At 60.4% G+C, this 18,724-nt stretch overlaps 1 protein-coding gene across 1 annotated transcript in view; it reads right to left on the reverse strand.

The window, feature by feature from the left end:
- The window catches only part of LOC125454311 (acid-sensing ion channel 4-A), a 312,362-nt gene that overhangs the window by 22,205 nt on the left and 271,433 nt on the right, over positions 1–18,724 (reverse strand). The window contains exons 7-8 of the mRNA XM_059647657.1: positions 18,412–18,503; positions 599–678 (exon numbers count right to left, since the gene is read on the reverse strand). Coding sequence (XP_059503640.1) covers positions 599–678; positions 18,412–18,503 — 172 coding nt within the window. The remainder of the gene's footprint in view (positions 1–598; positions 679–18,411; positions 18,504–18,724) is intronic.

Below are 18,724 nucleotides of genomic sequence, written 5' to 3' on the forward strand. Positions count from 1 at the left end.
TCCTTTCTCCCATGTGTTCATTCAGCGTCACTTCCAATACCACTGCTCCAGATCATCTTCCCCCCTCGCCTTTCCTGTGGGAACCAGCCCCATTCTCCCCACGCTCTCGGGGTTAGGGATGATAACTTCACACCAACAGCCCCTTGTTCTGATCTCACCCACAACGACAATCATTTTCACCAAATCCAGATTATCTTCCCTGATGGATAAAGGCTCCCATCGGATCCCCATCAGAATTCCCAGTTTTGTAAAGGATATGAATAAATCTTTAAAAATGATGGAATGCTCTGCAAACCAGAGGGTTAGACCAAGTCAATGGGATCAAGGACTGACCTCTTTCACAGAGGCAACCATTGGCTGACGGGGTGAATGGCCTCTGTGTGACTGAGCTGCTCACAGCTGTGTAAGCGACTGCAGCATTGACCATCAGGAACTGGGCACTAGTGGGTGTTTTCAACTGGGATCCCCCTCTTCCCGTGGGGTTTCATAGCCTCGAGCCCCAGGCTCAGGCTCAACGGGGGTCAGTGCATGAGGTGAGGAAGCCAGTGGACAGACTGACCCCTGCTGGAGGCGGAGAGAGGGACAGCGGGCCGCTCACCTCAAAGACGTAGTCAATGATTTCGAGGATGGTCAGGAGACTCGCTCCAATGAAGAGGCCCATGTGACCACCAATGTCACCTGATGGAAAATAAACAGGGTCAGCAACACCTCACCCTCACCCTCCCTCCACCTCACCCTCACCCTCCCTCCACCTCACCCTCACCCTCCCTCCCCCTCACCCTCCCTCCACCTCACCCTCACCCTCCCTCCATCTCACCCTCACCCTCCCTCCACCTTCACCCTCACCCTCCGCTCCACCTCACCCTCACCCTCCCTCCACCTCACCCTCACCCTCCCTCCACCTCACCCTCACCCTCCCTCCACCTCACCCTCACCCTCCTCCCCCTCACCCTCCCTCCACCTCACCCTCACCCTCCCTCCATCTCACCCTCACCCTCCCTCCACCTCACCCTCACTCTCCCTCCACCTCACCTCTCACCCTCCCTTCCACCTCACCCTCACCCCTCCCTCCACCTCACCCTCACCCTCCCTCCATCTCACCCTCACCCTCCCTCCACCTCACCCTCACTCTCCCTCCACCTCACCCTCACCCTCACCCTCCCTCCACCTCACCCTCACCCTCCCTCCACCTCACCCTCACCCTCCCTCCACCTCACCCTCACCCTCCCTCCACCTCACCCCTCACCCTCCCTCCACCTCACCCTCACTCTCCCTCCACCTCACCCTCACCCTCCCTCCACCTCACCCTCACCCTCCCTCCACCTCACCCTCACCCTCCCTCCACCTCACCCTCACCCTCCCTCCACCTCACCCTCACCCTCCCTCCATCTCACCCTCACCCTCCCTCCACCTCACCCTCACTCTCCCTCCACCTCACCCTCACTCTCCCTCCACCTCACCCTCCCTCCACCTCACCCTCCCTCCACTCACCCTCACCCTCCCCTCCACCTCACCCTCACCCTCCCTCCACCTCACCCTCACCCTCCCTCCACCTCACCCTCCCTCCACCTCACCCTCACCCTCCCTCCACCTCACCCTCACCCTCCTCCACCTCACCCTCACCCCCTCCCTCCACCTCACCCTCACCCTCCCTCCACCTCACCCTCACTCTCCCTCCACCTCACCCTCACCTCCCTCCACCTCACTCCTCAACCCTCACCACCCTCACCTCAACCCTCACCCTCCCTCCACCTCACTCTCACCCTCCCTCCACCTCACCCTCACTCTCCCTCCACCTCACCCTCACCCTCCCTCCACCTCACCCTCACCTCTCCCTCCACCTCACACCTCCCTCCAACCTCACCCTCCCTCCACCTCACCCTCACTCTCCCGCTATCACCCTCACCCACCTCCACCCACCACACTCTCCCTCCACCTCACCCTCACTCTCCCTCCACCTCACCCTCCCTCCACCTCACCCTCACCCTCCCTCCACCTCACCCTCACCCTCCCTCCACCTCACCCTCACCCTCCCTCCACCTCACCCTCACTCTCCTCCCTCACCCTCACCCTCCCTCCACCCACCTCACCCTCCCTCCACCTCACCCTCACCCTCCCTCCACCTCACCCTCACTCTCCCTCCACCTCACCCTCACCCTCCCTCCACCTCACCCTCACCCTCCCTCCACCTCAGCCTCACCTCCCTCCACCTCACCTCACTCTCCCTCCACCTCAACCCTCACTCCTCCCTCACCTCACCCTCCACCTCACCCTCCCTCCACCTCACCCTCTCTCCACCTCACCTCACCCTCCCTCCACCTCACCCTCACTCTCCCTCCACCTCACCCTCACCCTCCCTCCACCTCACCCTCACTCTCCCTCCACCTCACCCTCACTCCCTCCACCTCCACCCTCCCTCCACCCTCACCCTCACCCTCCCTCCACCTCACCCTCACCCTCCTCCACCTCACCTCACCTCTCCCTCCACCTCACCCTCACCTCTCCCTCCACCTCACCCTCACCCTCCCTCCACCTCACCCTCACCCTCCCTCCACCTCACCCTAACTCTCCCTCCACCTCACCCTCACCCTCCTCCACCTCACCCTCACTCTCCCTCCACCTCACCCTCACCCTCCCTCCACCTCACCCTCACCCTCCCTCCACCTCACCCTCACCCTCCCTCCACCTCACCTCACTCTCCCTCCACCTCACCCTCACTCTCCCTCCACCTCACCCTCACCCTCCCTCCACCTCACCCTCACCCTCCCTCCACCTCAACCCTCTCCCTCCACCTCACCCTCCTCCACCTCACCCTCACCCTCCCTCCACCTCACCCTCACCTCTCCCTCCATCTCACCCTCAACCCTCCCTCCACCTCACCCTCACTCTCCCTCCACCTCACCCTCACTCTCCCTCCACCTCACCCTCCTCCACCTCACCCTCACCCTCCCTCCACCTCACCCTCACCCTCCCTCCACCTCACCCTCCCTCCACCTCACCCTCACCCTCCCCTCCACCTCACCCTCACCCTCCCTCCACCTCACCCTCACTCTCCCTCCACCTCACCCTCACCCTCCCTCACCTCACCTCACCCTCCCTCCACCTCACCCTCACCCTCCCTCCACCTCACCCTCACTCTCACCTCACCTCACCCTCACCCTCCTCCACCTCACCCTCACCCTCCCTCCACCTCACCCTCACCTCCCTCCACCTCACCCTCACCCTCCCTCCACCTCACCCTCACTCTCCCTCCACCTCACCCTCACACCTCCCTCCACCTCACCCTCACCTCCCTCCACCTCACCCTCACCCTCCCTCCACCTCACCCTCACTCTCCCTCCATCTCTCACTCACCCTCCCTCCACCTCACCCTCACTCTCCCTCCACCTCACCCTCCCTCCACCTCACCCCCTCCCTCCACCTCACCCTCACCTCCTCCACCTCACCCTCACCCTCCCTCCACCTCACCCTCACTCTCCACCACCTCACCCTCACCCTCCCTCCACCTCACCTCACCCTCCCTCCACCTCACCCTCACTCTCCCTCCACCTCACCCACACCCTCCCTCCACCTCACCCTCAACCCTCCCTCCACCTCACCCTCACTCTCCCTCCATCTCACCCTCACCCTCCCTCCACCTCACCCTCACTCTCCCTCCACCTCACCCTCACTCTCCATCCACCTCACCCTCCCTCCACCTCACCCTCACCCTCTCACCCTCAACCCTCACCCTCCTCCATCCTCACGCCTCACCCTCCCTCCACCTCACCCTCACTCTCCCTCCACCTCACCCTCACCCTCCCTCCATCTCACCTCACCCTCCCTCCTACTCACCCTCACCCCTCCCTCCACCTCACCCTCACTCTCCCTCCATCTCACCCTCACCCTCCCTCCACCTCACCCTCTACTCTCCCTCCATCTCACCCTCACGCTCCCATCTCACCCTCACTCTCCCTCCATCTCACCCACACCCTCCCGTCCATCTCACCCCTCCCTCCATCTCACCCTCACCCTCCCTCATCTCACCCTCACTCTCCCTCCATCTCACCCCTCCCTCCACCTCACCCTCACTCTCCCTCCATCTCACCCTCAATCTCCCTCCGTCTCACCCTCACACCCTCCCTCCATCTCACCCTCACCCTCCCTCCATCTCACCCTCACTCTCCCCTCCATCTCACCCTCCCTCCACCTCACCCTCCCACCATCTCATCCTCACCCCTCCCTCCATCTCACCCTCACTCTCCCTCCATCTCACCCTCCCTCCATCTCACACCTCACCCTCCCTCCATCTCACCCTCACCCTCCCTCCACCTCACCCTCACTCTCCCTCCATCTCACCCTCACCCTCCCTCCACCTCACCCTCACCCTCCCTCCATCTCACGCTCCAACCTCCCTCCATCTCACCCTCACCCTCCCTCCACCTCACCCTCACTCTCCCTCCATCTCACCCTCACTCTCCCTCCGTACTCACCCTCACCCTCCCTCCATCTCACCCTCACCCTCCCTCCACCTCACCCTCACTCTCCCTCCATCTCACCCTCACTTCCATCTCACCCTCACCCTCCCTCCATCTCACCCTCACTCTCCCTCCATCTCACCCTCACTCCATCTCACCCTCACCCTCCCTCCACCATACCACCTCACTCTCCCTCCATCTCACCCTCACTCCATCTCACCCTCACCCTCCCTCCATCTCACCCTCACTCTCCCTCCATCTCACCCTCACCCTCCCTCCACCTCACCCTCACTCTCCCTCCACCTCACCCTCACTCTCCCTCCACCTCACCCTCACCCTCCCTCCACCTCACCCTCACTCTCCCTCCACCTCACCCTCACCCTCCCTCCACCTCACACCCTCACCCTCCCTCCACCTCACCCTCACTCTCCCTCCATCTCACCCTCACCCTCCCTCCATCATCACCCTCCCTCCATCTCACCCTCACCCTCCCGCCATCTCCCACCCTCCCTCCATCTCACCCTCACCCTCCCTCCACCTCACCCTCACTCTCCCTCCACCTCACCCTAACTCTCTCTCCACCTCACCCTCACTCTCCCTCCACCCTCACCCTCACCCTCCTCCACCTCACCCTCACTCTCCTCCACCTCACCCTCACCCTCCCTCCACCTCACCCTCACCCACCCTCCATTTCACCCTCACTCCATCTCATCCTCACCCTCCCTCCATCTCAACCTCACCTCCCCTCCATCTCACCCTCACCCTCCCGCCATCTCACCCTCCCTCCATCTCACACTCGACCCTCCCTCCATCTCACCCTCACCCTCCATCCATCTCACCTCACCCTCCCTCCATCTCACCCTCACTCTCCCTCCATCTCACCCCCACTATCCATTCACCCTCACCCTCCCTCCACCTCACCCTCACTCTCGCTCCATCTCACCCTCACCCTCCCTCCATCTCACCCTCACCCTCCCTCCATCTCACCCTCCCTCCATCTCACCCTCACTCTCCCTCCGTCTCACCCTCACCCTCCGTCCATCTCACCCTCACCCTCCCTCCATCTGACCCTCACTCTCCCTCCATCTCAACCTCACTCACCCTCCATCTCACCCTCACTCCATCTCACCCTCACCCTCCCTCCATCTCACCCTCACCCTCCCTCCATCTCACCCTCACCCTCCATCCATCTCACCTCACCCTCCCTCCATCTCACCCTCCCTCCATCTCACCCTCACTCTCCCTCCATCTCACCCTCACTCCATCTCACCCTCACCCTCCCTCCATCTCACCCTCACCCTCCCTCCATCTCAACCCTCACTCTCCCTCCATCTCACCCTCACTCTCCCTCCATCTCACCCTCACTACCATCTCACCCTCACCCTCCCTCCATCTCACACTCACCCTCCCACCATCCTCATCACCTCCCTCCATCTCACCCTCACCCTCCCTCCATCTCACCCCCATCCCTGCCTCCATCTCACCCTCACCCTCCCTCCCTCATCACCCTCACCCTCCCTCATCATCACCCTCACCCTCCCTCCATCTCACCCTCACTCTCCCGCCATCTCACCCTCACCCTCCCTCCATCTCGCCCTCTCAACCTCCCTCCATCTCACCCTCACCCTCCCTCCATCTCATCCTCACCCTCCATCTCACCCTCACCCTCCCGCCATCTCATACTCACCCTCCCTCCATCTCACCCTCACCCTCCATCTCACCCTCACCCTCCCTCCATCTCAACCCACACCCTCCCTCCCTCTCACCCTCACCCTCCCTCCATCTCGCCCTCACCCTCCCTCCATCTCACCCTCACCCTCCCTCCATCTCATCCTCACCCTCCATCTCACCCTCACCCTCCCTCCATCTCACCCTCACCCTCCCTCCATCTCTTCCTCACCCTCCATCTCACCCTCACCCTCCCTCCATCTCACCATCACCCTCCCTCCATCTCACCCTCACCCTCCATCTCAACCTCACCCTCCCTCCATCTCACCCTCCCTCCCTCTCACCCTCACCCTCCCTCCATCTCGCCCTCACCCTCCCTCCATCTCACCCTCACCCTCCCTCCATCTCATCCTCACCCTCCATCTCACCCTCACCCCTCCTCCATCTCACCCTCACCCTCCCTCCATCTCACCCTCACCCTCCCTCCATCTCTTCCTCACCCTCCATCTCACCCTCACCCTCCCTCCATCTCACCATCACCCTCCCTCCATCTCACCCTCACCCTCCATCTCAACCTCACCCTCCCTCCATCTCACCCTCACCCTCCCTCCATCTCACCCTCATCCTCCCGCCATCTCACCCTCACCCTCCCTCCATCTCGCCCTCACCCTCCCTCCATCTCACCCTCACGCCATCTCACCCTCACCCTCCCTCCATCTCACCCTCACCCACCCTCCATTTCACCCTCACTCCATCCACCCTCACCCTCCCTCCATCTCAACCTCACCCTCCCTCCATCTCACCCTCACCCTCCCGCCATCTCACCCTCCCTCCATCTCACCCTCACCCTCACCCACCAGCCATCTCACCCTCACCCTCCCTCCATCTCACCCTCACCCTCCCTCCATCTCATCCTCACCCTCCATCTCACCCTCACCCTCCCTCCATTCTCACCCTCACCCTCCCTCCATTCTCACCCTCCGTCCAGCCTTACCCTCACACTCCCTCCATCCCACCCTCACCCTCCCTCCATCTCACCCTCACCGTCCCTCCATTTTCACCCTCACCCTCCCTCCATTCTCACCCTCCGTCCAGCCTTACCCTCACCCTCCCTCCATTCTCACCCTCACCCTCCCCTCCATTCTCACCCTCCGTCCAGCCTTACCCTCACACTCCCTCCATCCCACCCTGACCCTCCCTCCATCTCACCCTCACCCTCCCTCCATCTCAACCTCCCGTCATCTCACCCTCACCCTACCTCCATCTCACCCTCAACCTCCCTCCATCTCACCCTCCCTCCATCTCACCCTCACCCTGCCTCCATCTCAGCCTCCCTCCATCTCACCCTCACCCTCCCTCCATCTCACCCTCACTCCATCTCACCCTCACCCTCCCTCCATCTCACCCTCACCCTACCTCCATCTCACCCACCCTCCATCTCACCCTCACCCTACCTCCATCTCACCCTCCCTCCATCTCACCCTCACCCTCCCTCCATCTCACCCTCCCTCCATCTCACCCTCACACTCCCTCCATCTCACCCTCACACTCCCTCCATTCTCACCCTCACCCTCCCTCCATCTCACCCTCCCTCCATCTCACCCTCACACTCCCTCCATTCTCACCCTCACCCTACCTCCATCTCACCCTCAACCTCCTCCATCTCACCCTCCCTCCATCTCACCCTCACCCTCCCTCCATCTCAGCCTCCCTCCATCTCACCCTCACCCTCCCTCCATCTCACCCTCACTCCATCTCACCCTCACCCTCCCTCCTCCATCTCACCCTCACCCTACCTCCATCTCACCCACCCTCCATCTCACCCTCACCCTACCTCCATCTCACCCTCCCTCCATCTCACCCTCACCCTCCTTCCATCTCACCCTCCCTCCATCTCACCCTCACACTCCCTCCATTCTCACCCTCACCCTCCCTCCATCTCACCCTCACCCTCCCTCCATCACACGCTCACCATCCCTCTATTCTCACCCTCACCCTCACTCCATCTCACCCTCACCATCTCTCCAGCCCCACCCTCACCCTCCCTCCAGTCTCACCCTCACCCTCCCTCCAGTCTCACCCTCAGCCTCCCTCCAGCCAAACCCTCACCCTCCCTCCAGCCTCACCCTCACCGTCACTCCAGCCTCACCCACATCCTCCCTCCAGCCTTACCCTCATGCTCCCTCCGGCCTTACCCTCACCCTCCCTCCATTCTCACCCCGCACCGTCTCTCCAGCCTCATCCTCACCCTCCCTCCAGCCTCACCGTCAGCCTCCCTCCAGTCTCACCCTCAGCCACCCTCCATCTCACCCTCCCACCATCTCACCCCACCCTCCCTCCATCTCACCCTCACACTACCTCCATCTCACCCTCCCTCCAGTCTCACCTCACCCTCCCTCCAGTCTCACCCTCACCCTTGCTCCATCTCACCCTCCCTCCATCTCGCCCTCACACTCCCGACCATCTCACCCTCACCGTCTCTCCATCTCACCCTCACCCTCACACTCCCTCCATTCTCACCCTCACCCTCCCCTCCATCTCACCCTCACCCTCCCTCCATCACACGCTCACCATCCCTCTATTCTCACCCTCACCCTCCCTCCATTCTCACCCGCACCGTCTCTCCAGCCTCATCCTCACCCTCCCTCCAGCCTCACCGTCAGCCTCCCTCCAGTCTCACCCTCAGCCACCCTCCAGCCTCACCCTCCCTCCAGTCTCACCCTCACCCTCCCTCCATCTCACCCTCCCACCATCTCACCCCACCCTCCTCCATCTCACCCTCACACTACCTCCATCTCACCCTCCCTCCAGTCTCACCTCACCCTCCCTCCAGTCTCACCCTCACCCTTGCTCCATCTCACCCTCCCTCCATCTCGCCCTCACACTCCCGCCATCTCACCCTCACCGTCTCTCCATCTCACCCTCACCCTCACACTCCCTCCATTCTCACCCTCACCCTCCCTCCATCTCACCCTCACCCTCCCTCCATCACAACGCTCACCATCCCTCTATTCTCACCCTCACCCTCCCTCCATTCTCACCCGCACCGTCTCTCCAGCCTCATCCTCACCCTCCCTCCAGCCTCACCGTCAGCCCTCCCTCCAGTCTCACCCTCAGCCACCCTCCAGCCTCACCCTCCCTCCAGTCTCACCCTCACCCTCCCTCCATCTCACCCTCCCACCATCTCACCCCACCCTCCCTCCATCTCACCCTCACACTACCTCCATCTCACCCTCCCTCCAGTCTCACCTCACCCTCCCTCCAGTCTCACCCTCACCCTTGCTCCATCTCACCCTCCCTCCATCTCGCCCTCACACTCCCGCCATCTCACCCTCACCGTCTCTCCATCTCACCCTCACCCTCACCCTCCCTCCATCTCACCCTCCCTCCGTCTCACCCTCACCCTCTCTCTGTTTCACCCTCACCCTCCCGCCATCTCACCCTCACCCTCCCTCCGTCTCACCCTCACCCTCCCTCCATTCTCACCCTCCGTCCAGCCTCACCCTCACCCTCCCTCCATCTCACCCTCACCCTCCCTCCATCCCACCCTCACCCTCCCTCCATCTCACCCTCACCGTCCCTCCATTCTCACCCTCACCCTCCCTCTATCTCACCCTCACCCTCCCTACATCTCACCCTCACCCTCCCTCCATTCTCACCCTCACCCTCCCTCCATCTCACCCTCACCCTCCCTCCATCTCACCCTCACCGTCTCTCCAGCCTCACCCTCACCCTCCGTCCAGCCTCACCTTTACCGTCCCTCCAGCCTCACCCACACGCTCCCTCCATCTCACCCTCACCCTCCCTCCAATCTCACCCTCACTGTCTCTCCAGCCTCACCCCCACCCTCCCTCCAGCCTCACCCTAACCATCACTCCAGTCTCACCCTCACCATCCCTCCAGTCTCACCCTCAGCCTGCCTCCAGCCTCACCCTCACCCACCCTCCAGCCTCACCCTCACCGTCACTCCAGCCTCACCCTCACCATCACTCCAGCCTCACCCACATCCTCCTTCCAGCCTTACCCTCATGCTCCCTCCGGCCTTACCCTCACCCTCCCTCCATTCTCACCCGCATCGTCTCTCCAGTCTCATCCTCACCCTCCCTCCAGCCTCACCCTCAGCCTCCCTCCAGTCTCACCCTCAGCCACCCTCCAGCCTCACCCTCCCTCCAGTCTCACCCTCACCCTCCCTCCATCTCACCCTCACCCTCCCACTATCTCACCCTCACCCTCCCTCCATCTCACCCTCCCTCCATCTCACCTTCACCCTCCCTCCATCTCACCCTCCCTCCATCTCACCCTCACCCTCCCTCCATCTCACCTCCCTCCATCTCACCCTCACCCTCCCTCCATCTCACCCTCACCCTCCATCCGTCTCACCCTCCCTCCATCTCACCCTCACCCTCCCTCCAATCACATCCTCACCCTCCGTCCATCTCATCCTCACCCTCCCTCCATTCTCACCCTCCGTCCAGCCTCACCCTGACCTTCCCTCCATTCTCACCCTCACCCACCCTCCATCTCACCCTCACCCTCCCTCCATCTCACCTCCCTCCATCTCACCCTCACCCTCCCTCCATCTCACCCTCACCCTCCATCCGTCTCACCCTCCCTCCATCTCACCCTCACCCTCCCTCCAATCACATCCTCACCCTCCGTCCATCTCATCCTCACCCTCCCTCCATTCTCACCGTCCGTCCAGCCTCACCCTGACCTTCCCTCCAATCTCACCCTCATCCTCCCTCCAGTCTCACTCTCAGCCTGCCTCCAGTCTCACCCTCACCCTCCCTCCAGCCTCACCCTCACCGTCTCTCCAGCCTGACCCTCACCCTCCGTCCAGCCTCACCCTCACCCTCCGTCCAGCCTCACCCTCACCCTCCCTCCAGCCTCACCCTTACCGTCACTCCAGCCTCACCCTCATCCTCCCTCCAGCCTTACCCTCATGTTCCCTCCGGCATTACCATCACCCTCCCTCCATTCTCACCCTCACCGTCTCTCCAGTCTCATCCTCACCCTCCCTCCAGCCTCACCCTCAGCCTCCCTCCAGTCTCACCCTCAGCCACCCTCCAGCCTCACACTCCCTCCAGTCTCACCCTCACCCTCCCTCCAGTCTCACCCTCACCCTTGCTCCATCTCACCCTCACCCTCCCTCCACCTCACCCTCACCCTCCCTCCATCTCACCCTCACTCTCCCGCCATCTAACCCTCACCCTCCCGCCGTCTCAGCCTCACCCTCCCTCCATCCCACCCTCACCCTCCCTCCATCTCACCCTCACCGTCCCTCCATTCTCACCCTCTCCCTCCCTCCATCTCACCCTCACCCTCCCTACATCTCACCCTCACCCTCCCTCCAGTCTCACCCTCACCCTCCCTCCATCTCACCCTCACCGTCTCTCCAGCCTCACCCTCACCCTCCGTCTAGCCTCACCTTTACCGTCCCTCCAGCCTCACCCTCACCCTCCCTCCATCTCACCCTCACCCTCCCTCCAATCTCACCCTCACTGTCTCTCCAGCCTCACCCCCACACTCCCTCCAGCCTCACCCTTACCATCACTCCAGTCTCACCCTCACCATCCCTCCAGTCTCACCCTCAGCCTGCCTCCAGCCTCACCCTCACCCTCCCTCCAGCCTCACCCTCACCGTCACTCCAGCCTCACCCTCACCATCACTCCAGCCTCACCCACATCCTCCCTCCAGCCTTACCCTCATGCTCCCTCCGGCCTTACCCTCACCCTCCCTCCATTCTCACCCGCATCGTCTCTCCAGTCTCATCCTCACCCTCCCTCCAGCCTCACCCTCAGCCTCCCTCCAGTCTCACCCTCAGCCACCCTCCAGCCTCACCCTCCCTCCAGTCTCACCCTCACCCTCCCTCCATCTCACCCTCACCCTCCCACTATCTCACCCTCACCCTCCCTCCATCTCACCCTCCCTCCATCTCACCTTCACCCTCCCTCCATCTCACCCTCCCTCCATCTCACCCTCACCCTCCCTCCATCTCACCTCCCTCCATCTCACCCTCACCCTCCCTCCATCTCACCCTCACCCTCCCTCCGTCTCACCCTCCCTCCATCTCACCCTCACCCTCCCTCCAATCACATCCTCACCCTCCGTCCATCTCATCCTCACCCTCCCTCCATTCTCACCCTCCGTCCAGCCTCACCCTGACCTTCCCTCCATTCTCACCCTCACCCACCCTCCATCTCACCCTCACCCTCTCTCCAGCCTCACCCTCACCCTCTGTCCAGCCTCACCCTCACCGTCTCTCCAGCCTGACCCTCACCCTCCGTCCAGCCTCACCCTCACCCTCCGTCCAGCCTCACCCTCACCCTCCCTCCAGCCTCACCCTTACCGTCACTCCAGCCTCACCCTCACCATCACTCCAGCCTCACCCTCATCCTCCCTCCAGCCTTACCCTCATGTTCCCTCCGGCATTACCATCACCCTCCCTCCATTCTCACCCTCACCGTCTCTCCAGTCTCATCCTCACCCTCCCTCCAGCCTCACCCTCAGCCTCCCTCCAGTCTCACCCTCAGCCACCCTCCAGCCTCACCCTCCCTCCAGTCTCACCCTCACCCTCCCTCCAGTCTCACCCTCACCCTTGCTCCATCTCACCCTCACCCTCCCTCCACCTCACCCTCACCCTCCCTCCATCTCACCCTCACTCTCCCGCCATCTAACCCTCACCCTCCCGCCGTCTCAGCCTCACCCTCCATCCATCTCACCCTCACGCTCCCTCCATCTCACCCTCACCGTCTCTCCATCTCACCCTCACCCTCACCCTCCCTCCATCTCACCCTCACCCTCCCTCCATCTCACCCTCCGTCCATCTCACCCCACCCTCCATCTGTCTCAACCTCACCCTCCCCCCGTCTCACCCTCTCCCTCCCTCATCTCACCCTCACCCTCCCTCATCTCACCCTCACTCTCCCTCCATCTCACCCTCATCCTCCCTCCAATCTCACCATCACCCTCCCTCCATCTCACCCTCACCCTCCCTCCATCTCACCCTCACCCTCCCTCCATTCTCACCCTCACCCACCCTCCATCTCACCCTCACCCTCCGTCCAGCCTCACCCTCACCCTCCCTCCAGCCTCACCCTTACCGTCACTCCAGCCTCACCCTCACCATCACTCCAGCCTCACCCTCATCCTCCCTCCAGCCTTACCCTCATGTTCCCTCCGGCATTACCATCACCCTCCCTCCATTCTCACCCTCACCGTCTCTCCAGTCTCATCCTCACCCTCCCTCCAGCCTCACCCTCAGCCTCCCTCCAGTCTCACCCTCAGCCACCCTCCAGCATCACGCTCCCTCCAGTCTCATCCTCACCCTCCCTCCATCTCACCCTCCCACCGTCTCACCCTCACCCTCCCTCTGTCTCACCCTCACCCTCCCTCCATCTCACCCTCACTCTCCCGCCATCTAACCCTCACCCTCCCGCCGTCTCAGCCTCACCCTCCCTCCATCTCACCCTCACCCTCACCCTCCCTCCATCTCACCCTCACCCTCCCTCCATCTCACCCTCACCCTCCCTCCATCTCACCCTCCATCCATCTCACCCCACCCTCCCTCTGTCTCACCCTCACCCTCCCTCCGTCTCACCCTCACCCTCCCTCATCTCACCCTCACCCTCCCTCATCTCACCCTCACCCTCCCTCATCTCACCCTCACCCTCCCTCCATCTCACGCTCACCATCCTTCCATCTCACCCTCATCCTGCCTCCAATCTCACCATCACCCTCCCTCCATCTCACCCTCACCCTCCCTCCATTTCACCCTCACACTCCCTCCATTCTCACCCTCACCCTCCCTCCATCTCAGCCTCACCCTCTCTCCATCTCACCCTCACCATCCCTCCATTCTCACCCTCACCCTCCCTCTATCTCACCCTCACCCTCCCTCCATCTCACCCTCACCCTCCCTCCATTCTCACCCTCACCCTCCCTCCATCTCACCCTCACCCTCCCTCCATCTCACCCTCACCGTCTCTCCAGCCTCACCCTCACCCTCCGTCCAGCCTCACCTTTACCGTCCCTCCAGGCTCACCCTCACCGTCCCTCCAGCCTCACCCTCACCATCACTCCAGCCTCACACTCACCATCACTCCAGGCTCACCCTCAGCCACCCTCCAGCCTCACCCTCCCTCCAGTCTCACCCTCACCCTTGCTCCATCTCACCCTCACCCTCCCTCCATCTCACCCTCACCCTCCCGCCATCTCACCCTCACCGTCTCTCCATCTCACCCTCACCCTCCCTCCATCTCACCCTCCCACCGTCTCACCCTCACCCTCCTTCTGTCTCACCCTCACCCTCCCTCCATCTCACCCTCACCCTCCCTCCATCTCACCCTCCGTCCCTCTCACCCCACCCTCCCTCTGTCTCACCCTCACCCTCCCTCCGTCTCACCCTCACCTCCCTCATCTCACCCTCACCCTCCCTCATCTCACCCTCACCCTCCCTCCATCTCACCCTCACCCTCTCTCCATCTCACCTTCATCCTCCCTCCAATCTCACCATCACCCTCCCTCCATCTCACCCTCACCCTCCCTCCATCTCACCCTCACCCTCCCTCCATTCTCACCCTCACCCTCCCTCCATCTCACCCTCACCGTCCCTCCATTCTCATCCTCACCCTCCCTCTATCTCACCCTCACCCTCCCTACATCTCACCCTCACCCTCCCTCCATTCTCATCCTCACCCTCCCTCCATCTCACCCTCACCGTCCCTCCATCTCACCCTCACCGTCTCTCCAGCCTCACCCTCACCCTCCGTCCAGCCTCACCTTTACCGTTCCTCCAGCCTCACTCTCACCCTCCCTCCAGACTCACCCTCACCCTCCCTCCATCTCACCCTCCCTCCATCTCACCCTCACCATCCCTCCAGCCTCACCCTCACCATCACTCCAGCCTCACCCTCACCATCACTCCAGCCTCACCCTCATCCTCCCTCCAGCCTCACCTTCATGCTCCCTCCGGCCTTACCCTCACCCTCCCTCCAATCTCACCCTCACTGTCTCTCCAGTCTCACCCTCACCCTCCGTATAGCCTCACCCTCACACTCCCTCCATCTCACCCTCACCCTCTCTCCATTCTCACCCTCACCCTCCCTCCATCTCACCCTCACACTCCCTCCAATCTCACCCTCCCTCCAATCTCACCCTCACCCTCCCTCCATCTCACCCTCACCCTCCCTCCAATCTCACCCTCACCCTCCCACCAATCTCACCCTCACCCTCCCTCCATCTCACCCTCACTCCAATCTCACCCTCACCCTCCCTCCAATCTCACCCTCCCTCCAATCTCACCCTCACCCTCCCTCCATCTCACCCTCACCCTCCCTCCAATCTCACCCTCACCCTCCCACCAATCTCACCCTCACCCTCCCTCCATCTCACCCTCACTCCAATCTCACCCTCACCCTCCCTCCATTCTCACCCTCACCCTCCCTCCATCTCACCCTCACCCTCCCTCCATTCTCACCCTCACCCTCCCTCCATCTCACCCTCACCCTCCGTCCAGCCTCACCATTACTGTCACTCCAGTCTCACCCTCAGCCTGCCTCCAGCCTCACCCTCACCCTCCCTCCAGCCTCACCCTCACCCTCCCTCCATCTCACCCTCACTCTCCCTCCAGCCTCACCCTCACCATCACTCCAGCCTCACCCACACCATCACTCCAGCCTCACCCTCATCCTCCCTCCAGCCTCACCCTCACGCTTCCTCCGGCCTTACCCTCACCCTCCCTACAGCCTCACCCTCAGCCTCCCTCCATCTCACCCTGACTTTCTCCAATCTCATGGTTGCGCTCTTCAATCCCATTCCTCACTCACTCTTTCTCCAATCTTACTATCAATAATTTCCAAAGCTCGCACACAGTGGGCAGCAGGAAATGAGGAAGCCTCATGGAACATTGGCCCCTCATTCCATTGAGGTTGGAGGATAAGAGGAGGGAAGTCTTGGCAGCTGGACAAGGTGCTGGGGCGGTAACATGTGGAGTAATGTGAGCAGATTCAGTACATTTTTCTAAGAAAAGCTATCATTTAATTGGAGGAAGCTATCATTTCACTTGGATGATCCCTGGTATATCCGGACTGTCTTATAAACAAAGGCTAAACAGGTTGGGATTCTATTCCCTGGAGTTTAGAAGGTTGAGAGATGATTTCATTTAATCATATTGGATTTTTAAGGAGTTTGACACGGTCAACGCTGAGAGGATGTTTCCCCTCATGGGGGAGTCTAGGACCAGAGGGCACAGCTCAGAATAAAGGGGCACTATTTAAGACTGAGAGGAGGAGGAATTTCTTCTCTCAGAGCGTTGTAAATCTTTGGAACTCCTTGCTACAGAGAGCTGTGGGCGCAGAGCCCTTGTGTATGAGTAAGGCTGAATTTGGTAGATTCTTGATCAGTCAGGGGATTATGGATCATGGGGAGAGGGCAGGAATGTGGGCGTGAGGAAATTTTAGAGAGGGTGCGGAGGAGATTTACCGGGATACTGCCTGGACTGGAGGGCAGGTCTTATGAGGAAAGGTTGACGGAGCTAGGGCTTTTCTCATTGGAGTGAAGAAGGATGAGGGGTGACTTGACAGAGGTATACAAGATGATGAGAGGCAGAGATAGAGTGGATAGTCAGAGACTTTTTCCCAGGGTGGAAATCACGATTACGAGGAGGCATAATTTTAAGGTGATTGGAGGAGGGTATAGGGGTGATGTCAGAGGCTGGTTCTTCACACACAGAGAGTGGTGGGTGTGTGTGGAATGTGTTGCCGGCAGTGTTAGTGGAGTCAGATACTTTAGAGACTTTTAAGCAACTCTTGGATAGGCACATGGAGGATAGTAAAACGCAGGGTATGCAGGGTAGATTAATCTTAGAGTAGGATAGCAGGTCGGCACAACATTGTGGGCCGAAGGGCCTGTACTGTACTGTTCAATGTTCTATGTTCTATATTCATTTCCCTGTGACAGATGTTAAACTAACGAGGGGCCTGTCATTTCCTACTATCTGCCTCCCTCCCTTTTCAAATACTGTTACATTCCCTATTTCCAATCGAAAGGAACCTTCCCAGAATCTAATGGGTTTTGGAAAATGAAAACCAGCCCATCCCAGAATCACGGGCTCGGAAAACCCACGGAGCAGAAGGAGGCCGTTCAGCCCATCGTCCCTCACTAGGTCTTCAAATGAGCATCAGTACCTCATGCCAATCCCTACTGCATCAACTACTTCACTAGCTGCTTCTTTTAAGACCCTCGAGCAAAATCCATTAGAACCCAAGGGTTTATTAACTCGCTGTCCCAACCATTTACCCTGGTGTCAGTGCTACTTCCTGGGAATTTTTGGGTGGCACGGTGGCTCACTGGTTAGCCCTGCAGCCTCACAGCATCAGGGACCCAGGTTCAATTCCAGCCTCGGGCGACTGTCTGTGTGGGGTTTGCACATTCTCCCCATGTCTGCGTGGGTTTCCGCCAGGTGCTCCTTCTACAGTCCAAACATGTGCAGGCTAGGTGGATTGGACATGGGAAATTGCCCGTAATGTTCAGGGGTGTGTGGGTTATAAGGGAATGGGTCTGGGTGGGATGCTCCAAGAGGCGGTGTGGACCTGTTGGGCCTGTAGGGGATCTAATCTAATAAAAAAATCCTGAAGCCCTGTGTCCCTTTCAATTCCTGAATTAATGCTTTTTCCAGAGTGCTTCTTGCATCATCTCTCGGAAAGTCTCAGACAAAATATCTGTTCATTTGGCTGCCATCTCCTTATCCTCCATTACTAATTCCCCAGACCCAGGGTCAGACCTGCCACTATCTCTCCGTCACTGTCTCTGTAATCACACTTCCCACTCTCACTTACTCGCAAGTCTCAAAGTCATTCTCTCTTCAATCTCACTTTTACCCAATAAAAACCCAAAGAACTGCGGATGCTGTAAGTCAGGAATGAAAACTGAAGTTGCTGGAAAAGCTCAGCATGTCTGGCAGCATCACCTAACTCAGTCTCACTCCCTATTGAGTCTCACTCTCTCTCACTCTCACTTTCTCTTCAGTGTCACTCTTTCTCCAATCTCCCTCTCTTTCTCTCTCCAGTCTTCCGCTGTCTCTCTTGCTCTCTCTCTCTCTCTCTCTCTCTCTCTCTCTCACTCTCTCACTCTCTAATCTCTCTCTCCAGTCTCCCTCTCTGGTGGAACTGATCCCACTCTCCCTGGAATATAATTCTATTTTACATCAGGTGATTTCTCTGCCCATCGATCCCTGATATTTTCACTGCAAGTGCCACCAACAAACTGTAACTCTGGTGCCACTCACCCAGCAATCCTGCCACATCATATGCTTTCTTCTGTTCAATGGTTTCAAAGTTTAACACCTCGAAGTAAACATCGAGCACGAGGTAGTTATCCCTGGAAAGAGAACAGGAGGGTCAATGCACAAAGTACAGACTGTTTTCCTTTGGAAATTACCACGGCCTGTTCCTCAGCTCCTGCCTCCAGCCCCTGCCTCCAGCCCCTCACTGCATTCTCACCTTGACCCGGCTTTACCACCCAGCTCTTCCACTGTGATGGCTTCACCTCCAGAAATAGACACATTCACAACAGGAAGCAGAGAGCTCTTTTTTCCAGAA

Source organism: Stegostoma tigrinum, chromosome 7, assembly GCF_030684315.1.
Source record: "Stegostoma tigrinum isolate sSteTig4 chromosome 7, sSteTig4.hap1, whole genome shotgun sequence".
In the NCBI taxonomy this organism is placed as follows: Eukaryota; Metazoa; Chordata; class Chondrichthyes; order Orectolobiformes; family Stegostomatidae; genus Stegostoma; species Stegostoma tigrinum.